A 27790-nucleotide genomic window follows, 5' to 3' on the forward strand; every position below is an offset into this window, starting at 1 on the left:
CCAACCTAACCCCAACCTAACCCCAACCTAACCCCAACCTAACCCCAACCTAACCCCAACCTAACCCCAACCTAACCCCAACCTAACCCCAACCTAACCCCAACCTAACCCCAACCTAACCCCAACCTAACCCCAACCTAACCCCAACCTAACCCCAACCTAACCCCAACCTAACCCCAACCTAACCCCAACCTAACCCCAACCTAACCCCAACCTAACCCCAACCTAACCCCAACCTAACCCCAACCTAACCCCAACCTAACCCCAACCTAACCCCAACCTAACCCCAACCTAACCCCAACCTAACCCCAACCTAACCCCAACCTAACCCCAACCTAACCCCAACCTAACCCCAACCTAACCCCAACCTAACCCCAACCTAACCCCAACCTAACCCCAACCTAACCCCAACCTAACCCCAACCTAACCCCAACCTAACCCCAACCTAACCCCAACCTAACCCCAACCTAACCCCAACCTAACCCCAACCTAACCCCAACCTAACCCCAACCTAACCCCAACCTAACCCCAACCTAACCCCAACCTAACCCCAACCTAACCCCAACCTAACCCCAACCTAACCCCAACCTAACCCCAACCTAACCCCAACCTAACCCCAACCTAACCCCAACCTAACCCCAACCTAACCCCAACCTAACCCCAACCTAACCCCAACCTAACCCCAACCTAACCCCAACCTAACCCCAACCTAACCCCAACCTAACCCCAACCTAACCCCAACCTAACCCCAACCTAACCCCAACCTAACCCCAACCTAACCCCAACCTAACCCCAACCTAACCCCAACCTAACCCCAACCTAACCCCAACCTAACCCCAACCTAACCCCAACCTAACCCCAACCTAACCCCAACCTAACCCCAACCTAACCCCAACCTAACCCCAACCTAACCCCAACCTAACCCCAACCTAACCCCAACCTAACCCCAACCTAACCCCAACCTAACCCCAACCTAACCCCAACCTAACCCCAACCTAACCCCAACCTAACCCCAACCTAACCCCAACCTAACCCCAACCTAACCCCAACCTAACCCCAACCTAACCCCAACCTAACCCCAACCTAACCCCAACCTAACCCCAACCTAACCCCAACCTAACCCCAACCTAACCCCAACCTAACCCCAACCTAACCCCAACCTAACCCCAACCTAACCCCAACCTAACCCCAACCTAACCCCAACCTAACCCCAACCTAACCCCAACCTAACCTAACCAACCTAACCCCAACCTAACCCCAACCTAACCCCAACCTAACCCCAACCTAACCCCAACCTAACCCCAACCTAACCCCAACCTAACCCCAACCTAACCCCAACCTAACCCCAACCTAACCCCAACCTAACCCCAACCTAACCCCAACCTAACCCCAACCTAACCCCAACCTAACCCCAACCTAACCCCAACCTAACCCCAACCTAACCCCAACCTAACCCCAACCTAACCCCAACCTAACCCCAACCTAACCCCAACCTAACCCCAACCTAACCCCAACCTAACCCCAACCTAACCCCAACCTAACCCCAACCTAACCCCAACCTAACCCCAACCTAACCCCAACCTAACCCCAACCTAACCCCAACCTAACCCCAACCTAACCCCAACCTAACCCCAACCTAACCCCAACCTAACCCCAACCTAACCCCAACCTAACCCCAACCTAACCCCAACCTAACCCCAACCTAACCCCAACCTAACCCCAACCTAACCCCAACCTAACCCCAACCTAACCCCAACCTAACCCCAACCTAACCCCAACCTAACCCCAACCTAACCCCAACCTAACCCCAACCTAACCCCAACCTAACCCCAACCTAACCCCAACCTAACCCCAACCTAACCCCAACCTAACCCCAACCTAACCCCAACCTAACCCCAACCTAACCCCAACCTAACCCCAACCTAACCCCAACCTAACCCCAACCTAACCCCAACCTAACCCCAACCTAACCCCAACCTAACCCCAACCTAACCCCAACCTAACCCCAACCTAACCCCAACCTAACCCCAACCTAACCCCAACCTAACCCCAACCTAACCCCAACCTAACCCCAACCTAACCCCAACCTAACCCCAACCTAACCCCAACCTAACCCCAACCTAACCCCAACCTAACCCCAACCTAACCCCAACCTAACCCCAACCTAACCCCAACCTAACCCCAACCTAACCCCAACCTAACCCCAACCTAACCCCAACCTAACCCCAACCTAACCCCAACCTAACCCCAACCTAACCCCAACCTAACCCCAACCTAACCTAACCCCAACCTAACCCCAACCTAACCCCAACCTAACCCCAACCTAACCCCAACCTAACCCCAACCTAACCTAACCCCAACCTAACCCCAACCTAACCCCAACCTAACCCCAACCTAACCCCAACCTAACCCCAACCTAACCCCAACCTAACCCCAACCTAACCCCAACCTAACCCCAACCTAACCCCAACCTAACCCCAACCTAACCCCAACCTAACCTAACCCCAACCTAACCCCAACCTAACCCCAACCTAACCCCAACCTAACCCCAACCTAACCCCAACCTAACCCCAACCTAACCCCAACCTAACCCCAACCTAACCCCAACCTAACCCCAACCTAACCCCAACCTAACCCAACCTAACCCCAACCTAACCCCAACCTAACCTAACCCCAACCTAACCCCAACCTAACCCCAACCTAACCCCAACCTAACCCCAACCTAACCCCAACCTAACCCCAACCTAACCCCAACCTAACCCCAACCTAACCCCAACCTAACCCCAACCTAACCCCAACCTAACCCCAACCTAACCCCAACCTAACCCCAACCTAACCCCAACCTAACCCCAACCTAACCCCAACCTAACCCCAACCTAACCCCAACCTAACCCCAACCTAACCCCAACCTAACCCCAACCTTTTTTTTTTTTTTTTTTTTTTTTTTTTTCGTGGAGAAATCCTCATGGACACCCGCTAGGCGGGTAGTGTCGGACTCTTACCGACTAAAACTCCACGGTGGCCTATCCTGACGCCTGAGTCGAGACGCACCCGGGTTCTCTTCCGAATTCTGCCGGTCACCCCCGGGCGTCTATCTCTCCTTCTTTCGAAGGGAGGCATCCTTGCTCTTCTTTGGAACACTAGGGGGGACCACACCCCCTAGCGCCTCGATCCTGCGCGTCTTCCTGGGGACCCCGTCCCTGACGCCTTTCTTCCTGGTTTCCATGTGCTCCTGTGGCGGCCGGGATAGCTCCGCCGGTTACCCCCGGGGTAGTCCTGCGCTCCGGGGGCTTCTGCCTGCCTAGTACTCCTTGGAGAATCCCAGAAAAATGGCGGCGGTGCGCCTCCTTCCTCTTCGCCAGCGCCCGCCCGAACGTTCACCCATCCTTGTCCGTGCCGCGGCGACCGTTGCTTAACCCATGTGATCGGTGGGAAGTCCACGTCTCCACCGCTGCCAGCGGGCGCTGACAACCTAACCCCAACCTAACCCCAACCTAACCCCAACCTAACCCAACCTAACCCCAACCTAACCCCAACCTAACCCCAACCTAACCCCAACCTAACCCCAACCTAACCCCAACCTAACCCCAACCTAACCCCAACCTAACCCCAACCTAACCCCAACCTAACCCAACCTAACCCCAACCTAACCCCAACCTAACCCCAACCTAACCCCAACCTAACCCCAACCTAACCCCAACCTAACCCCAACCTAACCCAACCTAACCCAACCTAACCCCAACCTAACCCAACCTAACCCCAACCTAACCCCAACCTAACCCCAACCTAACCCCAACCTAACCCCAACCTAACCCCAACCTAACCCCAACCTAACCCCAACCTTTTTTTTTTTTTTTTTTTTTTTTTTTTTTTTTTTTTTTTTTTTTTTTTTTTTTTTTTTTTTTTTTTTTTTTTTTTTCGTGGAGAAATCCTCATGGACACCCGCTAGGCGGGTAGTGTCGGACTCTTACCGACTAAAACTCCACGGTGGCCTGTCCTGACGCCTGAGTCGAGATGCACCCGGGATCTCTCCCGAATTACTACCGGTTACCCCCGGGCGTCTATCTCTCCTTTCGTCGAAGGGAGGCGTCCTTGATCTTCTTGGAACGCTAGGGGGGGACCACGCCCCCTAGCGCCTCGCTCCTATTGCGTCGTTCTGGGGACCCCGTCCCCCTGACGCCTCTTCCTGGTTTCCACGCGCTCCTACGGCGGCCGCGGCGGCGCCGGTGGCGGCGTCGCGCCCCTGTAGCGCGTTGTATTCCTAGGGCGCTGCGACCTCCTGGACGGGTCGCGATCTCGTTCCCTGCTACGTTCCGCCCGCTCCTTCGCCAGCATGACCTGCTCGCAGTAGGTGCGGACAGCGGAGTACTCCTGGCGCCCTCTGAGCATGGCCGCGACGACCGCTTCGGGGGCTAAGCTCTCGCCGATTTCGAGCCGCAGGACGCGTCGTGGTTCCGCCCAGGCCGGGCAGAACTCCAGCGTGTGCTGCGCCGTGTCCTCCTCTTCCTCGCAGTGGTGACAGACGGACGTCGTCTCTCGCCGAATCCTTAGCAGGTACTCGCCGAACACTCCGTGGCCGGTGAGCAGCTGCGTCATCCTGAAGGTCAGCGGTGCCCCGCCTCGATCCCTCCACGCCTCCCAGTTGGGAAGCACGGCGCGAACGGCCCGGTGCGGCCGCACGGCGTCCTCCTGGATCAGCTGCGAGCGCCATCGTTCCCAGGTCTCCTTCCTCGCCTCCTCCCGGATGTTCGGGGCCGGCTGGCCGGCGGTCGATGGCGTCGGATTCCTCTGGTGTTCGTATACGCGTTCGAGCGCCAAGGCTTGCAGCTCGAACGGCGGGGAGGCCGCCAGCACGGTCGCCGACGCGTACGATGTCGTCCTGTAGCCTCTCGCTATGCGGATAGCGGTCGTCCTCTGCAGCCTCCGCAGCAAGGTCAGGCTGCGGCGGCTGGTCGCCAGGCTTCTGGCCCAGACGGGTGCCCCGTAGAGAACTCGGGACCGAACCACTCCCTCGTAGAGGCGGCGGACTCTCGATCCCGCTCCGCCGATGTTCGGTAGGAGGCCGCACAGGGCGTTGGCCGCGGCCGTCGCCTTCGGGACCAGTTGCTCGAAATGCGGTCCGAAGGTCCATCCGCTGTCGATCGTGAGGCCCAAGTACCTCATCTGTCGTCCCACCGGGACCTCTTCTCCGCCGATGTTCACCGTCAGCCCGGGGGGAGGCGTTCCTCTTCGCCGCTGGTCGAAGAACCACAGCGCCTCCGACTTGGCCGGCGACACCGTCAGGCCGAGCCTCCGAATGGCGCCCACCGCGCATGCCACGGCGTCCTCCGTGCGATTCGCCGTGTCGTGCCACCACCGTCCCCCGGCCAGGACCAGGGTGTCGTCGGCGTAGCACACCGTTCCCGCTCCCGGGGGCATCGGACATCGGAGGACCGAGTCGTAGGCCGTGATCCAGAGCAGCGGTCCCAGCACCGACCCCTGCGGAACGCCGCGCTCGATCCGTCTTCTCTCCTCCCCGTCCCTGCCGGCGTAGACGATGTACCTGTCGGCGAGGTACGCTCGAACGATCCCCACCAGGTACGCCGGGACCTCGAAGTGGCGCAGGGCTTCCAGGATCCTGCCCCAGGGGATGGAGTTGAAGGCGTTGGTGACGTCGAGCGACACCGCCACCGCCACCCCCTCCCGGGAGACCCTGTCCTCGGCCATGGCCCTCAGCCTCTTCACCGCGTCCACGGTCGAGCGGCCGCGGCGGAATCCGTACTGGCTGTCGTGCCATCCGGGCGTCCTCTCGGTGATGTGAGCCTCCAGTCGGGCGGCGACGATCCTCTCCAGCATCTTGCCCACCTCGTCCAGCAGGCATATCGGCCTGTACGCGGACGGCGAGTCCGGCGGGCGTCCCTCCTTTCGTAGCAGCACCAGCCTGGCCGTCCGCCATGTCCGGGGGTAGACGCCCTCCTCCAGGCATCTGTCGAACAGGTGTCGCAGGCGGGGAGCCATGGTGACGATCGACTCCGCCCACGCTCGGCCCGGTATTCCGTCGGGGCCTGGCGCCACGTCGCGGGACGCCGTCCTCCTGGCCGCTTCGAAGAGCTCCTCGTCGCTGACTCGCAGTTCCTCGCTCCATCCCGTCGCGGTCGTCGTCGCCGTCTCCTCGTCGTCGTCGTCGTCGTCGTCGACGGAGGAGGGGGAGGATGGCGCCGGTTGGCTCGCGTTCGCGTCTTCCGGCGGGAACAGCGTCCCGACGACGTTGTCCAACAGCGTCGGCTCCATGTCCGAGGTCAGCGGGGGCGCCGAGGGTCGTAGCTTCTTGGTGACCACTTTGTACGGCCGTCCCCACGGGTCGGATTCGACCTCCTCGATCAGCTCCGTCCAGCACCGAGATTTCGCGGTCTTGATCTCCCGCTGAAGAGTCCGTCTCGCCTCCCTGTACTCCTCGTAACGGCGGGAGATCTCCTCCTCGTCGCGCGTCAGTCTGCGACGACGGGCCCTTAGGAATCTCCTGCGGGCCCGAACGCAGTTCTCTCGCATCTCGGCGATCTCCGGGGTCCACCAGTACGTTCCCCGGTCTCGTCCGCCCCCCGGGACGGAGCGCGGCATCGAGGCGTCGCACGCCGCGGTCATGTATCTTCGGAGCTCCTCCGCCTCCTCGTCGATGTCTCCCTGCTCGATCGCCCGTCGGGCGTCCCAGCTCCAGGCGGACACGATCGCGGCCGCCCGCAGCATCTCCTTGTCCATCTCCTTCAGGCGCCATCGCGGCGGCGGCGGCGGCGGGCGGCGACGGTTCTCTCCCGGTCGTCGTCGTCTCCTCCTCCCGGCGTCGTCCTCGGTCCCCAGGGTCACCTCCATCAGAATGTAGAGGTGGTCGGACAGCGTTTCCACCCCCTCGGCCACTCTCCAGTCGCGGATTCGCCTGAGCAGCTCCGGGGTAGCCCACGTGATGTCCACCACCGAGGATCCTCTCCACGCCACGCAGGTGCTCGCCGAGCCCCTGTTCGCCAGCAGGAGCCCCAGACCCGCTGCCCAGTCGGTGAGCATCCTTCCTCGGGAGTTGGTCCTGGGGTTTCCCCATTGCGTCGAGTGGGCGTTGAAGTCCCCCAGGACGAGCACCTGGCGGGGGAGACATCTTCGGACGCACTCGCCGACTCGGTCCAGAAACTCCCCGTACGCGTCCAGGTCGATGTTCGGAGAGACGTACACCGCCACCACCGCCGCTCCTAGCCACTCGACCGCGACGAAGCCGCTGCCACGGTCCAGCAAGAGGCACGAGGCCGACGTCCACGTTATTCCTGTGGATCCGTCCAGGTCCCCGATCCAGTTGGGCGAGTCGGGTATACGATGCGGTTCCGCCACCGCCGCCAGGGCCACCTCGTTCTCCCGGATGGTCTGGAAGAGCAGATCTTGCGCTCTTCTCGACCTACCGAGATTGCATTGCAGCAGGCGCTTGAACTATGCCGCCACCTCCATGGCCTCCTCCCGGCCATCCGCCGCTGCTGCTGGTTCGGCGGCGCTTCCCGGTGTCTCTGCCGCGGCGGCTGCTGCTGCTGCTGCCGCTACCGCTGCTGGTTGGCGGATCGGTCTCCTCCTCTTGACCTTCGGGGGGCTGCATGCCTCTCCGCCCATCCTGTGATTCGCGGGTGCCCCGAGCGACTCGCACAGCGGACACTTGGGAACGGAAGCGGGACACTCTCTGGCGCGGTGTCCGCTCCCGCCGCACCTGTAGCACAGGTGCCCTCGGTCCTCGCCGGATACGCAAGTGGCGCGCACGTGCCCCAGTTCCAGGCACCTGAAACACTGCAGCGGCCGCTTCGGTATGGCCCTTATCCTCGCCGTTGACCAGCCCAGGGCTATCTTCTCCGCCTGGGCCAGCTTGCGGGCTCCTGCCGCCGGACACCTGACCCATGCCGATCCGAGGCCGCCTCTGGTGGCGCCGATCTCGCCCACTTGCACCTCCGCGCTGCCGCATCCCGCCGCCGAGGCCAGTGCTCTTCGCAGCTCCTCCTTCTTGACCGAGATGTCAATCCCGGTCACGCGCAGCTCCGCCATCCTGGTCGGTGTGGCGATTCTCACCGCCGTCGGGTCTAGCGTCTCGGCCAGCCGCGTCGCCAGTAGCGTCGCCTTTCCCCTGTCCTTGTCTCCGGGGACTTGTATTATAATGGCGCCCGTCATCGCCTTCTTCATCTCGAGGCGCTCCGTGCCGAGCTCCGATAGCGGGATCCTCGTTCTTGCCGCTTCCAGGACGTCGGCGTACGACATCCTCGCCCCCTCTTTCAACGTCAGGGTCACCGCGGATGTTCGCGGTGCGCGAGGGGGCGTGACCACCTTGGGTGTCCGCGGTGGTCCTCTCTGCGTAGCGGGGGCGCTCGCCTTCGGTGCGCCCGTCGTCCTGCCGGCCTGGGGTTGCCGCTGTTGTTGCTGCCGTACCCGCGTCGGTGGTGGCGCGGTCGGACCTTTCCTCGCCGCCTCTCCTCCGGCGGCGGCGGCGGCTGCCTTCGCCTCGCTCGCCTTCTTCCTGTTTCTCCTCCTTTTCTTCGTCGTCTCCACCAGCTCCCATCCGCCGTCCTCCCGTTCCCTTCGGGGCGGCGTCGGTTGGGCGACGGGAGGGTCGACGGGGCGGTCCCCGCTGGGTCGTGCTTCGGGGGGGCGTTGACTTCGAGCGTCCCCGAATCGTTCTTCGATGGTCCTGAGAATGGAGGGTCCCAGTTCCCGGACCGCTCTCTCCAGGGCGTCCAGACGCGTCCTGTTCTCGGTTCCGCCTTCCCACGCGGGGCGGGCGTATTCGGGAGCCGCGTCGGAGCATCGCGGGCACTCGTTGATGCGAGCGGCCAGTCTCCTCAGCTCCTGACGGAGGGCTGCGTTCTCCCCCTCCAGCACGGACAGCCTAGCGTCCACGTCGTCGGTGGCACGCGCTGGCCTTTCCCTCCTCGCGGATTCCTCGTTCCAGGCGGCGGTGATATAGCTCGCCGCGTTCTTCAGGGACCTGATGTAGGTCCCCTTCAGGTTCGACGACGTCGTCGCGACGTGCATGATTTCAGACACGTGCATCGTCAGGCCCGCGCTGATTTCCGCCGGAGAACTCGTCCTCATCTGCACCTCCAACTCTTCGGACACCACCGGTGTTGTCGCGGCTGCCGTTCTCTTCCTCTTACCCCTGGACGCCATCGAAGCCAGCGACGACCGCGAGGCGATCGAGGCGACCGACTCCTCGTCGTCGGACCTCGCCCGCCCCCGCGATCCCCCCGCCATCGATGACGTACCGTCGTCCATCGTGGCCGGCGCGAGAAAAACGTACTCGGACCTGTTCGCGGCTCTCAGCGAACGTCTCGTCGCCTTCCTCGGAGGCTCCTCCGCGGTCTCCATCCTGTCGTCCTCTGAATGTCCTCCTACCGTTATCCTCCTCCTCTCTCCCGTTGTTTCATCGCCAGTCGTAGAAACGCGTCCGGGGGCCTGGCGGTCCACCCTCGAACGGCCGTGGTCGCGAGATATCGACGCAGCGGGGCCCACTTCACTACCCGCGACTGCGCCGGTACTGGGGTATCCCTCCCCTGCACCGTAAACTTTGTCGTTTATGTTCTCCATTTCCATATTGTTGTTCGTTTTTCGCCGAGGTCGTCGTCGAAGTCTCCGTCCTGGTGCCACTCACTCTTTCGCGCCCTGCCCCGGTCGAAGCCGGTGCAGGGCGACAGGGAGCCCCGCGAGAAGGTGAGGTGAGTGGTCTTGACAGGCATGGGCCCGCCAACTTCTCCGAAGTTCTCCGCACCGGATCGGCGAACCGACGGGTGCCAAGGGCACCGATCGGCCGCCACCCGACTGTAAGAGAACATCAGATCCATCGGGGTTTCCCAGGGCATGGTCCTATGCCCCGGGAACCCATGCCCGCCTCGTGCTCCCCAACCTAACCCCAACCTAACCCCAACCTTTTTTTTTTTTTTTTTTTTTTTTTTTTTTCGTGGAGAAATCCTCATGGACACCCGCTAGGCGGGTAGTGTCGGACTCTTACCGACTAAAACTCCACGGTGGCCTGTCCTGACGCCTGAGTCGAGATGCACCCGGGATCTCTCCCGAATTACTACCGGTTACCCCCGGGCGTCTATCTCTCCTTACGTCGAAGGGAGGCGTCCTTGATCTTCTTGGAACGCTAGGGGGGAACCACGCCCCCTAGCGCCTCGCTCCTGTTGCGTCGTTCTGGGGACCCCGTCCCCCTGACGCCTCTTCCTGGTTTCCACGCGCTCCTACGGCGGCCGCGGCGGCGCCGGTGGCGGCGTCGCGCCCCTGTAGCGCGTTGTATTCCTAGGACGCTGCGACCTCCTGGACGGGTCGCGATCTCGTTCCCTGCTACGTTCCGCCCGCTCCTTCGCCAGCATGACCTGCTCGCAGTAGGTGCGGACAGCGGAGTACTCCTGGCGCCCTCTGAGCATGGCCGCGACGACCGCTTCGGGGGCTAAGCTCTCGCCGATTTCGAGCCGCAGGACGCGTCGTGGTTCCGCCCACGCCGGGCAGAACTCCAGCGTGTGCTGCGCCGTGTCCTCCTCTTCCTCGCAGTGGTGACAGACGGACGTCGTCTCTCGCCGAATCCTTAGCAGGTACTCGCCGAACACTCCGTGGCCGGTGAGCAGCTGCGTCATCCTGAAGGTCAGCGGTGCCCCGCCTCGATCCCTCCACGCCTCCCAGTTGGGAAGCACGGCGCGAACGGCCCGGTGCGGCCGCACGGCGTCCTCCTGGATCAGCTGCGAGCGCCATCGTTCCCAGGTCTCCTTCCTCGCCTCCTCCCGGATGTTCGAGGCCGGCTGGCCGGCGGTCGGTGGCGTCGGATTCCTCTGGTGTTCGTATACGCGTTCGAGCGCCAAGGCTTGCAGCTCGAACGGCGGGGAAGCCGCCAGCACGGTCGCCGACGCGTACGATGTCGTCCTGTAGCCTCTCGCTATGCGGATAGCGGTCGTCCTCTGCAGCCTCCGCAGCAAGGTCAGGCTGCGACGGCTGGTCGCCAGGCTTCTGGCCCAGACGGGTGCCCCGTAGAGAACTCGGGACCGAACCACTCCCTCGTAGAGTCGGCGGACTCTCGATCCCGCTCCGCCGATGTTCGGTAGGAGGCCGCACAGGGCGTTGGCCGCGGCCGTCGCCTTCGGGACCAGTTGCTCGAAGTGCGGTCCGAAGGTCCATCCGCTGTCGATCGTGAGGCCCAGGTACCTCATCTGTCGTCCCACCGGGACCTCTTCTCCGCCGATGTTCACCGTCAGCCCGGGGGGAGGCGTTCCTCTTCGCCGCTGGTCGAAGAACCACAGCGCCTCCGACTTAGCCGGCGACACCGTCAGGCCGAGCCTCCGAATGGCGCCCACCGCGCATGCCACGGCGTCCTCCGTGCGATTCGCCGTGTCGTGCCACCACCGTCCCCCGGCCAGGACCAGGGTGTCGTCGGCGTAGCACACCGTTCCCGCTCCCGGGGGCATCGGACATCGGAGGACCGAGTCGTAGGCCGTGATCCAGAGCAACGGACCCAGCACCGACCCCTGCGGAACGCCGCGCTCGATCCGTCTTCTCTCCTCCCCGTCCCTGCCGGCGTAGACGATGTACCTGTCGGCGAGGTACGCTCGAACGATCCCCACCAGGTACGCCGGGACCTCGAAGTGGCGCAGGGCTTCCAGGATCCTGCCCCAGGGGATGGAGTTGAAGGCGTTGGTGACGTCGAGCGACACCGCCACCGCCACCCCCTCCCGGGAGACCTTGTCCTCGGCCATGGCCCTCAGCCTCTTCACCGCGTCCACGGTCGAGCGGCCGCGGCGGAATCCGTACTGGCTGTCGTGCCATCCGGGCGTCCTCTCGGTGATGTGAGCCTCCAGCCGGGCGGCGACGATCCTCTCCAGCATCTTGCCCACCTCGTCCAGCAGGCATATCGGCCTGTACGCGGACGGCGAGTCCGGCGGGCGACCCTCCTTTCGTAGCAGCACCAGCCTGGCCGTCCGCCATGTCCGGGGGTAGACGCCCTCCTCCAGGCATCTGTCGAACAGGTGTCGCAGGCGGGGAGCCATGGTGACGATCGACTCCGCCCACGCTCGGCCCGGTATTCCGTCGGGGCCTGGCGCCACGTCGCGGGACGCCGTCCTCCTGGCCGCTTCGAAGAGCTCCTCGTCGCTGACTCGCAGTTCCTCGCTCCATCCCGTCGCGGTCGTCGTCGCCGTCTCCTCGTCGTCGTCGTCGTCGTCGTCGACGGAGGAGGGGGAGGATGGCGCCGGTTGGCTCGCGTTCGCGTCTTCCGGCGGGAACAGCGTCCCGACGACGTTGTCCAACAGCGTCGGCTCCATGTCCGAGGTCAGCGGGGGCGCCGAGGGTCGTAGCTTCTTGGTGACCACTTTGTACGGCCGTCCCCACGGGTCGGATTCGACCTCCTCGATCAGCTCCGTCCAGCACCGAGATTTCGCGGTCTTGATCTCCCGCTGAAGAGTCCGTCTCGCCTCCCTGTACTCCTCGTAACGGCGGGAGATCTCCTCCTCGTCGCGCGTCAGTCTGCGACGACGGGCCCTTAGGAATCTCCTGCGGGCCCGAACGCAGTTCTCTCGCATCTCGGCGATCTCCGGGGTCCACCAGTACGTTCCCCGGTCTCGTCCGCCTCCCGGGACGGAGCGCGGCATCGAGGCGTCGCACGCCGCGGTCATGTATCTTCGGAGCTCCTCCGCCTCCTCGTCGATGTCTCCCTGCTCGGTCGCCCGACGGGCGTCCCAGCTCCAGGCGGAGACGATCGTGGCCGCCCGCAGCATCTCCTTGTCCATCTCCTTCAGGCGCCATCGCGGCGGCGGCGGCGGCGGGCGGCGACGGTTCTCTCCCGGTCGTCGTCGTCTCCTCCTCCCGGCGTCGTCCTCGGTCCCCAGGGTCACCTCCATCAGAATGTAGAGGTGGTCGGACAGCGTTTCCACCCCCTCGGCCACTCTCCAGTCGCGGATTCGCCTGAGCAGCTCCGGGGTAGCCCACGTGATGTCCACCACCGAGGATCCTCTCCACGCCACGCAGGTGCTCGCCGAGCCTCTGTTCGCCAGCAGGAGCCCCAGACCCGCTGCCCAGTCGGTGAGCATCCTTCCTCGGGAGTTGGTCCTGGGGTTTCCCCATTGCGTCGAGTGGGCGTTGAAGTCCCCCAGGACGAGCACCTGGCGGGGGAGACATCTTCGGACGCACTCGCCGACTCGGTCCAGAAACTCCCCGTACGCGTCCAGGTCGATGTTCGGAGAGACGTACACCGCCACCACCGCCGCTCCTAGCCACTCGACCGCGACGAAGCCGCTGCCACGGTCCAGCAAGAGGCACGAGGCCGACGTCCACGTTATTCCTGCGGATCCGTCCAGGTCCCCGATCCAGTTGGGCGAGTCGGGTATACGATGCGGTTCCGCCACCGCCGCCAGGGCCACCTCGTTCTCCCGGATGGTCTGGAAGAGCAGATCTTGCGCTCTTCTCGACCTACCGAGATTGCATTGCAGCAGGCGCTTGAACTATGCCGCCACCTCCATGGCCTCCTCCCGGCCATCCGCCGCTGCTGCTGGTTCGGCGGCGCTTCCCGGTGTCTCTGCCGCGGCGGCTGCTGCTGCTGCTGCCGCTACCGCTGCTGGTTGGCGGATCGGTCTCCTCCTCTTGACCTTCGGGGGGCTGCATGCCTCTCCGCCCATCCTGTGATTCGCGGGTGCCCCGAGCGACTCGCACAGCGGACACTTGGGAGCGGAAGCGGGACACTCTCTGGCGCGGTGTCCGCTCCCGCCGCACCTGTAGCACAGGTGCCCTCGGTCCTCGCCGGATACGCAAGTGGCGCGCACGTGCCCCAGTTCCAGGCACCTGAAACACTGCAGCGGCCGCTTCGGTATGGCCCTTATCCTCGCCGTTGACCAGCCCAGGGCTATCTTCTCCGCCTGGGCCAGCTTGCGGGCTCCTGCCGCCGGACACCTGACCCATGCCGATCCGAGGCCGCCTCTGGTGGCGCCGATCTCGCCCACCTGCACCTCCGCGCTGCCGCATCCCGCCGCCGAGGCCAGTGCTCTTCGCAGCTCCTCCTTCTTGACCGAGATGTCTATCCCGGTCACGCGTAGCTCCGCCATCCTGGTCGGTGTGGCGATTCTCACCGCCGTCGGGTCCAGCGTCTCGGCCAGCCGCGTCGCCAGTAGCGTCGCCTTTCCCCTGTCCTTGTCTCCGGGGACTTGTATTATAATGGCGCCCGTCATCGCCTTCTTCATCTCGAGGCGCTCCGTGCCGAGCTCCGATAACGGGATCCTCGTTCTTGCCGCTTCCAGGACGTCGGCGTACGACATCCTCGCCCCCTCTTTCAACGTCAGGGTCACCGCGGATGTTCGCGGTGCGCGAGGGGGCGTGACCACCTTGGGTGTCCGCGGTGGTCCTCTCTGCGTTGCGGGGGCGCTCGCCTTCGGTGCGCCCGTCGTCCTGCCGGCCTGGGGTTGCTGCCGTTGTTGCTGCCGTACCCGCGTCGGTGGTGGCGCGGTCGGACCTTTCCTCGCCGTCTCTCCTCCGGCGGCGGCGGCGGCTGCCTTCGCCTCGCTCGCCTTCTTCCTGTTTCTCCTCCTTTTCTTCGTCGTCTCCACCAGCTCCCATCCGCCGTCCTCCCGTTCCCTTCGGGGCGGCGTCGGTTGGGCGGCGGGAGGGTCGACGGGGCGGTCCCCGCTGGGTCGCGCTTCGGGGGTGCGTTGACTTCGCGCGTCTCCGAATCGTTCTTCGATGGTCCTGAGAATGGAGGGACCCAGTTCTCGGACCGCTCTCTCCAGGGCGTCCAGACGCGTCCTGTTCTCGGTTCCGCCTTCCCACGCGGGGCGGCGTATTCGGAAGCCGCGTCGGAGCATCGCGGGCACTCGTTGATGCGAGCGGCCAGTCTCCTCAGCTCCTGGCGGAGGGCTGCGTTCTCCCCCTCCAGCACGGACAGCCTAGCGTCCACGTCGTCGGTGGCACGCGCTGGCCTTTCCCTCCTCGCGGATTCCTCGTTCCAGGCGGCGGTGATATAGCTCGCCGCGTTCTTCAGGGACCTGATGTAGGTCCCCTTCAGGTTCGACGACGTCGTCGCGACGTGCATGATTTCAGACACGTGCATCGTCAGGCCCGCGCTGATTTCCGCCGGAGAACTCGTCCTCATCTGCACCTCCAACTCCTCGGACACCACCGGTGTTGTCGCGGCTGCCGTTCTCTTCCTCTTACCCCTGGACGCCATCGAAGCCAGCGACGAACGCGAGGCGATCGAGGCGACCGACTCCTCGTCGTCGGACCTCGCCCGCCCCCGCGATCCCCCCGCCATCGGTGACGTACCGTCGTCCATCGTGGCCGGCGCGAGAAAAACGTACTCGGACCTGTTCGCGGCTCTCAGCGAACGTCTCGTCGCCTTCCTCGGAGGCTCCTCCGCGGTCTCCATCCTGTCGTCCTCCGAATGTCCTCCTGCCGTTATCCTCCTCCTCTCTCCCGTTGTTTCATCGCCAGTCGTAGAAACGCGTCCGGGGGCCTGGCGGTCCACCCTCGAACGGCCGTGGTCGCGAGATATCGACGCAGCGGGGCCCACTTCACTACCCGCGACTGCGCCGGTACTGGGGTATCCCTCCCCTGCACCGTAAACTTTGTCGTTTATGTTCTCCATTTCCATATTGTTGTTCGTTTTTCGCCGAGGTCGTCGTCGAAGTCTCCGTCCTGGTGCCACTCACTCTTTCGCGCCCTGCCCCGGTCGAAGCCGGTGCAGGGCGACAGGGAGCCCCGCGAGAAGGTGAGGTGAGTGGTCTTGACAGGCATGGGCCCGCCAACTTCTCCGAAGTTCTCCGCACCGGATCGGCGAACCGACGGGTGCCAAGGGCACCGATCGGCCGCCACCCGACTGTAAGAGAACATCAGATCCATCGGGGTTTCCCAGGGCATGGTCCTATGCCCCGGGAACCCATGCCCGCCTCGTGCTCCCCAACCTAACCCCAACCTAACCCCAACCTTTTTTTTTTTTTTTTTTTTTTTTTCGTGGAGAAATCCTCATGGACACCCGCTAGGCGGGTAGTGTCGGACTCTTACCGACTAAAACTCCACGGTGGCCTGTCCTGACGCCTGAGTCGAGATGCACCCGGGATCTCTCCCGAATTACTACCGGTTACCCCCGGGCGTCTATCTCTCCTTACGTCGAAGGGAGGCGTCCTTGATCTTCTTGGAACGCTAGGGGGGGACCACGCCCCCTAGCGCCTCGCTCCTGTTGCGTCGTTCTGGGGACCCCGTCCCCCTGACGCCTCTTCCTGGTTTCCACGCGCTCCTACGGCGGCCGCGGCGGCGCCGGTGGCGGCGTCGCGCCCCTGTAGCGCGTTGTATTCCTAGGGCGCTGCGACCTCCTGGACGGGTCGCGATCTCGTTCCCTGCTACGTTCCGCCCGCTCCTTCGCCAGCATGACCTGCTCGCAGTAGGTGCGGACAGCGGAGTACTCCTGGCGCCCTCTGAGCATGGCCGCGACGACCGCTTCGGGGGCTAAGCTCTCGCCGATTTCGAGCCGCAGGACGCGTCGTGGTTCCGCCCACGCCGGGCAGAACTCCAGCGTGTGCTGCGCCGTGTCCTCCTCTTCCTCGCAGTGGTGACAGACGGACGTCGTCTCTCGCCGAATCCTTAGCAGGTACTCGCCGAACACTCCGTGGCCGGTGAGCAGCTGCGTCATCCTGAAGGTCAGCGGTGCCCCGCCTCGATCCCTCCACGCCTCCCAGTTGGGAAGCACGGCGCGAACGGCCCGGTGCGGCCGCACGGCGTCCTCCTGGATCAGCTGCGAGCGCCATCGTTCCCAGGTCTCCTTCCTCGCCTCCTCCCGGATGTTCGGGGCCGGCTGGCCGGCGGTCGACGGCGTCGGATTCCTCTGGTGTTCGTATACGCGTTCGAGCGCCAAGGCTTGCAGCTCGAACGGCGGGGAGGCCGCCAGCACGGTCGCCGACGCGTACGATGTCGTCCTGTAGCCTCTCGCTATGCGGATAGCGGTCGTCCTCTGCAGCCTCCGCAGCAAGGTCAGGCTGCGGCGGCTGGTCGCCAGGCTTCTGGCCCAGACGGGTGCCCCGTAGAGAACTCGGGACCGAACCACTCCCTCGTAGAGGCGGCGGACTCTCGATCCCGCTCCGCCGATGTTCGGTAGGAGGCCGCACAGGGCGTTGGCCGCGGCCGTCGCCTTCGGGACCAGTTGCTCGAAATGCGGTCCGAAGGTCCATCCGCTGTCGATCGTGAGGCCCAGGTACCTCATCTGTCGTCCCACCGGGACCTCTTCTCCGCCGATGTTCACCGTCAGCCCGGGGGGAGGCGTTCCTCTTCGCCGCTGGTCGAAGAACCACAGCGCCTCCGACTTGGCCGGCGACACCGTCAGGCCGAGCCTCCGAATGGCGCTCACCGCGCACGCCACTGCGTCCTCCGTGCGGTTCGCCGTGTCGTGCCACCACCGTCCCCCGGCCAGGACCAGGGTGTCGTCGGCGTAGCACACCGTTCCCGCTCCCGGGGGCATCGGACATCGGAGGACCGAGTCGTAGGCCGTGATCCAGAGCAACGGTCCCAGCACCGACCCCTGCGGAACGCCGCGCTCGATCCGTCTTCTCTCCTCTCCGTCCCTGCCGGCGTAGACGATGTACCTGTCGGCGAGGTACGCTCGAACGATCCCCACCAGGTACGCCGGGACCTCGAAGTGGCGCAGGGCTTCCAGGATCCTGCCCCAGGGGATGGAGTTGAAGGCGTTGGTGACGTCGAGCGACACCGCCACCGCCACCCCCTCCCGGGAGACCCTGTCCTCGGCCATGGCCCTCAGCCTCTTCACCGCGTCCACGGTCGAGCGGCCGCGGCGGAATCCGTACTGGCTGTCGTGCCATCCGGGCGTCCTCTCGGTGATGTGAGCCTCCAGTCGGGCGGCGACGATCCTCTCCAGCATCTTGCCCACCTCGTCCAGCAGGCATATCGGCCTGTACGCGGACGGCGAGTCCGGCGGGCGTCCCTCCTTTCGTAGCAGCACCAGCCTGGCCGTCCGCCATGTCCGGGGGTAGACGCCCTCCTCCAGGCATCTGTCGAACAGGTGTCGCAGGCGGGGAGCCATGGTGACGATCGACTCCGCCCACGCTCGGCCCGGTATTCCGTCGGGGCCTGGCGCCACGTCGCGGGACGCCGTCCTCCTGGCCGCTTCGAAGAGCTCCTCGTCGCTGACTCGCAGTTCCTCGCTCCATCCCGTCGCGGTCGTCGTCGCCGTCTCCTCGTCGTCGTCGTCGTCGTCGTCGACGGAGGAGGGGGAGGATGGCGCCGGTTGGCTCGCGTTCGCGTCTTCCGGCGGGAACAGCGTCCCGACGACGTTGTCCAACAGCGTCGGCTCCATGTCCGAGGTCAGCGGGGGCGCCGAGGGTCGTAGCTTCTTGGTGACCACTTTGTACGGCCGTCCCCACGGGTCGGATTCGACCTCCTCGATCAGCTCCGTCCAGCACCGAGATTTCGCGGTCTTGATCTCCCGCTGAAGAGTCCGTCTCGCCTCCCTGTACTCCTCGTAACGGCGGGAGATCTCCTCCTCGTCGCGCGTCAGTCTGCGACGACGGGCCCTTAGGAATCTCCTGCGGGCCCGAACGCAGTTCTCTCGCATCTCGGCGATCTCCGGGGTCCACCAGTACGTTCCCCGGTCTCGTCCGCCTCCCGGGACGGAGCGCGGCATCGAGGCGTCGCACGCCGCGGCCATGTATCTTCGGAGCTCCTCCGCCTCCTCGTCGATGTCTCCCTGCTCGGTCGCCCGACGGGCGTCCCAGCTCCAGGCGGACACGATCGTGGCCGCCCGCAGCATCTCCTTGTCCATCTCCTTCAGGCGCCATCGCGGCGGCGGCGGCGGCGGGCGGCGACGGTTCTCTCCCGGTCGTCGTCGTCTCCTCCTCCCGGCGTCGTCCTCGGTCCCCAGGGTCACCTCCATCAGAATGTAGAGGTGGTCGGACAGCGTTTCCACCCCCTCGGCCACTCTCCAGTCGCGGATTCGCCTGAGCAGCTCCGGGGTAGCCCACGTGATGTCCACCACCGAGGATCCTCTCCACGCCACGCAGGTGCTGGCCGAGCCCCTGTTCGCCAGCAGGAGCCCCAGACCCGCTGCCCAGTCGGTGAGCATCCTTCCGCGGGAGTTGGTCCTGGGGTTTCCCCATTGCGTCGAGTGGGCGTTGAAGTCCCCCAGGACGAGCACCTGGCGGGGGAGACATCCTCGGACGCACTCGCCGACTCGGTCCAGAAACTCCCCGTACGCGTCCAGGTCGATGTTCGGAGAGACGTACACCGCCACCACCGCCGCTCCTAGCCACTCGACCGCGACGAAGCCGCTGCCACGGTCCAGCAAGAGGCACGAGGCCGACGTCCACGTTATTCCTGCGGATCCGTCCAGGTCCCCGATCCAGTTGGGCGAGTCGGGTATACGATGCGGTTCCGCCACCGCCGCCAGGGCCACCTCGTTCTCCCGGATGGTCTGGAAGAGCAGATCTTGCGCTCTTCTCGACCTACCGAGATTGCATTGCAGCAGGCGCTTGAACTATGCCGCCACCTCCATGGCCTCCTCCCGGCCATCCGCCGCTGCTGCTGGTTCGGCGGCGCTTCCCGGTGTCTCTGCCGCGGCGGCTGCTGCTGCTGCTGCCGCTACCGCTGCTGGTTGGCGGATCGGTCTCCTCCTCTTGACCTTCGGGGGGCTGCATGCCTCTCCGCCCATCCTGTGATTCGCGGGTGCCCCGAGCGACTCGCACAGCGGACACTTGGGAGCGGAAGCGGGACACTCTCTGGCGCGGTGTCCGCTCCCGCCGCACCTGTAGCACAGGTGCCCTCGGTCCTCGCCGGATACGCAAGTGGCGCGCACGTGCCCCAGTTCCAGGCACCTGAAACACTGCAGCGGCCGCTTCGGTATGGCCCTTATCCTCGCCGTTGACCAGCCCAGGGCTATCTTCTCCGCCTGGGCCAGCTTGCGGGCTCCTGCCGCCGGACACCTGACCCATGCCGATCCGAGGCCGCCTCTGGTGGCGCCGATCTCGCCCACTTGCACCTCCGCGCTGCCGCATCCCGCCGCCGAGGCCAGTGCTCTTCGCAGCTCCTCCTTCTTGACCGAGATGTCAATCCCGGTCACGCGCAGCTCCGCCATCCTGGTCGGTGTGGCGATTCTCACCGCCGTCGGGTCCAGCGTCTCGGCCAGCCGCGTCGCCAGTAGCGTCGCCTTTCCCCTGTCCTTGTCTCCGGGGACTTGTATTATAATGGCGCCCGTCATCGCCTTCTTCATCTCGAGGCGCTCCGTGCCGAGCTCCGATAGCGGGATCCTCGTTCTTGCCGCTTCCAGGACGTCGGCGTACGACATCCTCGCCCCCTCTTTCAACGTCAGGGTCACCGCGGATGTTCGCGGTGCGCGAGGGGGCGTGACCACCTTGGGTGTCCGCGGTGGTCCTCTCTGCGTTGCGGGGGCGCTCGCCTTCGGTGCGCCCGTCGTCCTGCCGGCCTGGGGTTGCTGCCGTTGTTGCTGCCGTACCCGCGTCGGTGGTGGCGCGGTCGGACCTTTCCTCGCCGCCTCTCCTCCGGCGGCGGCGGCGGCTGCCTTCGCCTCGCTCGCCTTCTTCCTGTTTCTCCTCCTTTTCTTCGTCGTCTCCACCAGCTCCCATCCGCCGTCCTCCCGTTCCCTTCGGGGCGGCGTCGGTTGGGCGGCGGGAGGGTCGACGGGGCGGTCCCCGCTGGGTCGCGCTTCGGGGGTGCGTTGACTTCGCGCGTCTCCGAATCGTTCTTCGATGGTCCTGAGAATGGAGGGACCCAGTTCTCGGACCGCTCTCTCCAGGGCGTCCAGACGCGTCCTGTTCTCGGTTCCGCCTTCCCACGCGGGGCGGGCGTATTCGGGAGCCGCGTCGGAGCATCGCGGGCACTCGTTGATGCGAGCGGCCAGTCTCCTCAGCTCCTGGCGGAGGGCTGCGTTCTCCCCCTCCAGCACGGACAGCCTCGCGTCCACGTCGTCGGTGGCACGCGCTGGCCTTTCCCTCCTCGCGGATTCCTCGTTCCAGGCGGCGGTGATATAGCTCGCCGCGTTCTTCAGGGACCTGATGTAGGTCCCCTTCAGGTTCGACGACGTCGTCGCGACGTGCATGATTTCAGACACGTGCATCGTCAGGCCCGCGCTGATTTCCGCCGGAGAACTCGTCCTCATCTGCACCTCCAACTCTTCGGACACCACCGGTGTTGTCGCGGCTGCCGTTCTCTTCCTCTTACCCCTGGACGCCATCGAAGCCAGCGACGAACGCGAGGCGATCGAGGCGACCGACTCCTCGTCGTCGGACCTCGCCCGCCCCCGCGATCCCCCCGCCATCGGTGACGTACCGTCGTCCATCGTGGCCGGCGCGAGAAAAACGTACTCGGACCTGTTCGCGGCTCTCAGCGAACGTCTCGTCGCCTTCCTCGGAGGCTCCTCCGCGGTCTCCATCCTGTCGTCCTCTGAATGTCCTCCTGCCGTTATCCTCCTCCTCTCTCCCGTTGTTTCATCGCCAGTCGTAGAAACGCGTCCGGGGGCCTGGCGGTCCACCCTCGAACGGCCGTGGTCGCGAGATATCGACGCAGCGGGGCCCACTTCACTACCCGCGACTGCGCCGGTACTGGGGTATCCCTCCCCTGCACCGTAAACTTTGTCGTTTATGTTCTCCATTTCCATATTGTTGTTCGTTTTTCGCCGAGGTCGTCGTCGAAGTCTCCGTCCTGGTGCCACTCACTCTTTCGCGCCCTGCCCCGGTCGAAGCCGGTGCAGGGCGACAGGGAGCCCCGCGAGAAGGTGAGGTGAGTGGTCTTGACAGGCATGGGCCCGCCAACTTCTCCGAAGTTCTCCGCACCGGATCGGCGAACCGACGGGTGCCAAGGGCACCGATCGGCCGCCACCCGACTGTAAGAGAACATCAGATCCATCGGGGTTTCCCAGGGCATGGTCCTATGCCCCGGGAACCCATGCCCGCCTCGTGCTCCCCAACCTAACCCCAACCTAACCCCAACCTAACCCCAACCTAACCCCAACCTAACCCCAACCTAACCCAACCTAACCCCAACCTAACCCCAACCTAACCCCAACCTAACCCCAACCTAACCCCAACCTAACCCCAACGTTGTGCAGAGGTGTGCAAAGGTGTCCAACGGTGTCCAACGGTGTCCAACGGTGTCCAACGGCGACCAACGCTGTCCAATGTTGTCCCACGGCGTCCAACGTTGCAGTGCAGTGTAGGTCATCCAAGATTCATTCTTTTCGTGGCTTTTGGTGATCCATACTGAACCCACGACGTTCCACGGTGACCAACGGTGTCCCACGGTGCAGTACAGTCTAGATCGTCCATGATTCTCTTAGAGGATTTTGGTGATCCAAACTGGACTGTTGCGTAGTTCTTGGCTTGGTATCGTTTTCCAAAGATTAATCAACTGATTAATTAGTTTTTGGAAAAGGATGCCAATTACCAGGACTCACCACGAGGAGGTGACTACGCGCGAGACCCGCCCATGGGTTATGTAACACTACACATTCGATCTCGACATTCAACCTGTTGGCAGGATGTCGAGTTTTGACTCTACTTAACCATGGGCCTGCGTATGAAAATAGTTGCTTCGTAGCCTAACTGCGAATCACATATCTCCAACGCAGCGCTTACATGAATCTTTACAAACGTAGAACAAAGCCTACGTAACGCAACATCCATCTCCCACACAACGATTACATCGATCAGTACAAATATCCTACAATAATTCGCATCCCTACTGGCAGCATTCGGTATCAAACACACATTTATCTAACTAGGAACGAAAAGAAGAAAATGTAGCTACTGACACTGTATATACCATTTCGTGTCTCGCAGAAGGGACATACGAGTCGCTGTACTAAACTAGTTGTCGTTTTATTTTTGCGACACTGTAAGATATTGAAGATACTGAAAAGTTATAAACTCTAACGTGATCTTAATAAATATACCTTAAAAAAAAAAAAAAAAAAAAAAAAAAAAAAAAAAAAAAAAAAAAAAAAAAAAAAAAAAAAAAAAAAAAATCGCGGCGCGCCCGAAACGAACGAGATCGCGATCTCTCGAAAGAACTCACAAACCTACGCGACGTACCCCCGTGCACGAGATAACCCCGAGGTTCAGCGGAAAGCCCAAGAATTGACCGTAACACGATTCCTGTTTCGCCGTTCGAAACTTACACGAGTCGCGGTCGATGCCGCCGACCGATGATGCCAGTGATCCACGGGTAATTCAGCCGTGGATCCAGCACATAGGCCAGCAACTTAACACACTCCAACTGAACACGTGGAACCCGGGGATGGACCGCTGAACAGGATTGCGAAGGCAAGAGGCCTCAACTGAACAGTGGGGTCCACTCACGGGGAGGGACCGCTGAACAGGATTACGAAGGCATTGTCCTCCACTGAACAGTGGGGTCCACTCCCGCGGGCCCGAACAGAATTACGGAGGACGTGAAATTGCAGGTCCCTGACCGAGTACCGAAGTACCAATCGGACAGGACTGCAGATCCACGACTGAATCCCCAACAGATTCGCAAGCATCACCGGCGCGACGACAACTCCCGCGATCCGATGCGAACGTCGAGCAGTCGTCGAGCAGTCACCAAGACAGAGGTCTCCTTGGGGCGACTTACGAATCTCAAGAGTTGTCTCGTGCACGTTGACCCGCACGCACTCCAAATACGCGCAAGCGAGTACGCCACGCGACAGTTTGAAAGAACTGAGTGATCGCGAGCCGATAAATCGCGAGTACAATAAGTACTGTGTGGTAAGCGAGTGGAGGGAGACGAGATTTTCCTTTTTTCGTTCTAAGATGGATAAATATCGTTGTACAGAATGAGCTCACAATGAACTTAACATAGGTATCTACCTAACGATTAAGTAAAACTAAAACGAACGCATCCCGCGATGTCCCGCGATGTCCCACGATGTCCAACGGTGTCCGACGGTGTCCAACGGTGTCCCACGTTGTCCAACGATGTCCCACGGTGTCCAACGATGTCCCACGGTGTCCAACGGTGTCCCACGGTGTCCCACGTTGTCCAACGGTGTCCCACGACGTCCAACGGCGTCCAACGGCGTCCAACGGCGTCCAACGGTGTCCAACGATGTCCAACGGTGTCCAACGGTGTCCAACGGTGTCCCACGGTGTCCCACGGTGTCCCACGGTGTCCAACGGTGTCCAACGGTGTCCAACGGTGTCCAACGGTGTCCAACGGTGTCCAACGGTGTCCAACGATGTCAAACGTTGTCCAACGGTGTCCCACGACGTCCAACGGCATCCAACGGCGTCCAACGGCGTCCAACGGTGTCCAACGGTGTCCAACGATGTCCCACGTTGTCCAACGGTGTCCAACGTCGTCCCACGGTGTCCAACGTTGTAGTCCAGTGTAGATCATCCAAAATTCTTTTCGCGGCATTTGGTGACCCACACTGGACCGACGATGTCCCACGTTGCAGTCCAGTATAAATCATCCAAAATTCTCTTAGAGGCTTTTGGTGATCCATACTGGACCAACGGCATCCCACGGTGTCCCACGGTGCAGTCCAGTCTAGATCATCCAAAATTCTGTTGGAGGCTTTTGGAGACCCAAACTGGACCGACGGTATCCCACGGTGTCCCACGTTGCAGTCCAGTCTAGATCATCCAAAATTCTGTTGGAGGCTTTTGGAGACCCAAACTGGACCGACGGTATCCCACGGTGTCCCACGGTGCAGTCCAGTCTAGATCATCCAAAATTCTGTTGGAGGCTTTTGGAGACCCAAACTGGACAGACGGTACCCCACGGTGTCCCACGTTGCAGTCCAGTCTAGATCATCCAAAATTCTGTTGGAGGCTTTTGGAGACCCAAACTGGACCGACGGTATCCCACGTTGCAGTCCAGTCTAGATCATCCAAAATTCTGTTGGAGGCTTTTGGTGACCCAAACTGGACCGACGGTATCCCACGGTGTCCCACGTTGCAGTCCAGTCTAGATCATCCAAAATTTTGTTGGAGGCTTTTGGAGACCCAAACTGGACCGACGGTATCCCACGGTGTCCCACGGTGCAGTCCAGTCTAGATCATCCAAAATTCTGTTCGAGGCTTTTGGAGACCCAAACTGGACCGACGGTATCCCACGGTGTCCCACGGTGCAGTCCAGTCTAGATCATCCAAAATTCTGTTGGAGGCTTTTGGAGACCCAAACTGGACCGACGGTATCCCACGGCGTCCAACGGTGTCCAACGGCGTCCAACGGCGTCCCACGTTGCAGTCCAGTTTAGATTATCCAAAATTCTCTTCGTGGCTTTTCGTAATCCAAACTGGACTGTATTAGCGTGGTTCTTAGCTTGGTATTGAATTATTGTGCAATGCTTGTATTTATGGATGTTGTGGTTTTCCAAACGTTAATCAACTGATTAATCTGCGAAAACGATTACATCTATCAGCACAAACATTGTACAATAATTCGGTACCGTACTGGCAACATTCTGTATCAAAGATACATTTGTCTAACTTGGAACGAAAGAATGGAAATGAAACTATTGACACTGCGTATACAATTTAGAGTCTTGCAGAAGAGACATACGACTCCTTGTACTAAACTTATGAAAATATCGAAAAGTTATATACTCCAACGTTACCGCAATATGCTTCTTTTAAAAATGGGGAAACGGGAAGAAGCCTGAACAATTAGACAATGGAAGAAAAATCATTTGGGTATCTAGCATACATATTTAATATGCTATGAAATGTTCATATATGTAATTGAAATCTACTTTCTGCTAATTGATAAATTTGAAGCAAACTCATTTACTTGATGCGGTATATGAAAGAAACAGGTATTTTTAAAACGAGAACATTTTATACATGAAAAATAAACTACTAATAATGGTTAATTATAGATCAAATTACTATTGATTAAATTTTAGCAAATATAGAGAATCATTTGTATCTTTTTAATCGAAACTAGGGTTACGTTGAAAACAAGAATTTTAAGTAATTGAATTTAATCTGAATTAAAAATTCACTATGAAATTCGAATATTTATAAAATTCTACATTACTGTTAAAAGATTGAAAATATCGCGGTCCAAGAAATGTTAAAATTTATGGTTCTAAGAACGAACAATCACCAGCGGAAATTCCAATTGCAATGAATTAAATTTTAAAAAATATTTGAAGCCTTTATAGCAACTTTAAGATATTTCATTATAATACTTTGTTGCGCATGAAATCGCTCACAGTTTCAAATATGTCAATCTATATATAATATACATTCGTAATAAATTTCTGTATTTTAGCAGTTATGGTAACGTTAACGCTGACAAAGAAATAGCAGTATTTTCAGTAATAAACGTGGTAATAAGGGGCGCTGAAAAGGAAACAAAGCAGTAGCCAGAAGGGCTACTAAAATTCAATCGTATTCCACTCTATATAAACCCGATCAACACGCCGAGAGTGGAACTGAATATTCTTGTTTCGCAACACTAATTTACTACAAATATTTATGAAGCAGAAAATTTTCAAAATCAAACGCGATGAGTGCTTCGTTATATCTGCAATATCAATTAATCTACCATTAAAAAAAAAAATTAAGCCTGAAAGTTCCCGATATTTGATACGCAACGCTAATAAGTATAAATCTACGCACTCGTATTTAAGCAATACGCAACACTAATAGCGAGAGATCAAAGTGCAACCATTTAAGAGGTTGCTGATGAACGATCACACTTGTACAACTCTTGCAGCTGTACGTGTGATCCAGGAACAGTGTCCGACCAATGCAGTCGGGGGGTTTGGGCATTTTGTAAACGCAACTCTACTTAACAAAACGCGATCATTCATTATCGCAACGCTAATTCTTATAGTGAATTCAAATAAAAATTACTATTTACTATATGAAAAAGCTACTTTAAATATTCTGATATTGCTACTTGCAATACTATAAAATTAATTGAAAATTAACATTTCTATAATCTAATTTTAAGCAATAGAAAATAGGATAAATTCTAAATATTCATAATAAAATTTGCAAAAGACAATCGCGATATCGTAATTCGCAACTCTAAAGCAAACGCGATTATCATTTTATCGCAACTCTAACTCAAACCGTAATCATTTTCTCATCACACTAATAAAAAGCCGCGATGTCATCTCGCAACTCTAATACAACCCGTAATTAATTTATCGCAACACTAATAAGAAAAATCGCGAGTGGGGGGCTGACATATCGCAGTGCAACCATTTAGAAGGTTGCCGATGAACGATCACACTTGTACAACTCTTGCAGCTGTATCGTGTGATCCAGGAACAGTGTCCGACCAATGCAGTCGGGGGGTTTGGGCATTTTGTAAACGCAACTCTACATAACAAAACGCGATCATTCATTATCGCAACGCTAATTCTTATAGTGAATTCAAATAAAAATTACTATTTACTATATGAAAAAGCTACTTTAAATATTCTGATATTGCTACTTGTAATACTATAAAATTAACTGAAAACTAACATTTTTATAATCTAATTTTTAACAATAGAAAACAGAATAAATTCTGATACGTATAATTCTATAAGAAATTATAAAAATTTATATAAAATTTGCAAAAGGCAATCGCGATATCGTAATTCGCAACTCTAAAGCAAACGCGATTATCATTTTATCGCAACTCTAATTCAAACCGTAATCATTTTCTCGCCGCACTAATGGAAAGCCGCGATGTTATTTCGCAACTCTAATACAACCCGTAATTAATTTGTCGCAACACTAATAAGAAAAATCGCGATTTGCCCAATGGGACGATGGACCGATATATACATCGGCCAAAAAAGCAAACTGCTACT

General features: G+C 60.0%; 3 protein-coding genes across 5 annotated transcripts; all 3 read right to left on the reverse strand.

Moving 5' to 3' along the window:
* Window positions 1-6260: 6260 nt before the first annotated feature.
* Window positions 6261-14408, reverse strand: LOC126867967 (uncharacterized). Of its 3 annotated transcripts, XM_050623059.1 has the most exons (3): window positions 13974-14408; window positions 7662-7947; window positions 6261-6487 (listed from the first exon to the last, which is right to left on the reverse strand). In XM_050623059.1, exons 1-3 carry the CDS (start codon window positions 14277-14279, stop codon window positions 6468-6470), a joined length of 612 nt encoding a protein of 203 aa, XP_050479016.1. In that variant the 5' UTR covers window positions 14280-14408; the 3' UTR covers window positions 6261-6467. The 3 variants fall into 3 exon arrangements, with proteins under 3 accessions (XP_050479016.1, XP_050479018.1, XP_050479017.1); XM_050623061.1 differs by lacking the exon at window positions 7662-7947 and having other exon boundaries at window positions 13688-14408; XM_050623060.1 differs by lacking the exons at window positions 6261-6487; window positions 7662-7947 and adding an exon at window positions 12288-12513 and having other exon boundaries at window positions 13688-14408.
* Window positions 14409-14856: 448 nt separating this feature from the next.
* On the reverse strand, window positions 14857-21622 carry LOC126868117 (uncharacterized). Its single transcript, XM_050623335.1, has 3 exons — window positions 21595-21622; window positions 14901-15567; window positions 14857-14863 (listed from the first exon to the last, which is right to left on the reverse strand). The coding sequence occupies exons 1-3, from the start codon at window positions 21620-21622 to the stop codon at window positions 14857-14859; spliced, it is 702 nt and encodes a 233-aa protein (XP_050479292.1).
* LOC126867968 (uncharacterized) lies at window positions 18323-20429 on the reverse strand. The gene is made up of 2 exons (XM_050623063.1): window positions 19708-20429; window positions 18323-18533 (listed from the first exon to the last, which is right to left on the reverse strand). The coding sequence occupies exons 1-2, from the start codon at window positions 20297-20299 to the stop codon at window positions 18514-18516; spliced, it is 612 nt and encodes a 203-aa protein (XP_050479020.1). The 5' UTR covers window positions 20300-20429; the 3' UTR covers window positions 18323-18513.
* Window positions 21623-27790: the final 6168 nt, after the last annotated feature.

This window comes from Bombus huntii, chromosome 7, assembly GCF_024542735.1.
Source record: "Bombus huntii isolate Logan2020A chromosome 7, iyBomHunt1.1, whole genome shotgun sequence".
Taxonomy (NCBI): Eukaryota; Metazoa; Arthropoda; class Insecta; order Hymenoptera; family Apidae; genus Bombus; species Bombus huntii.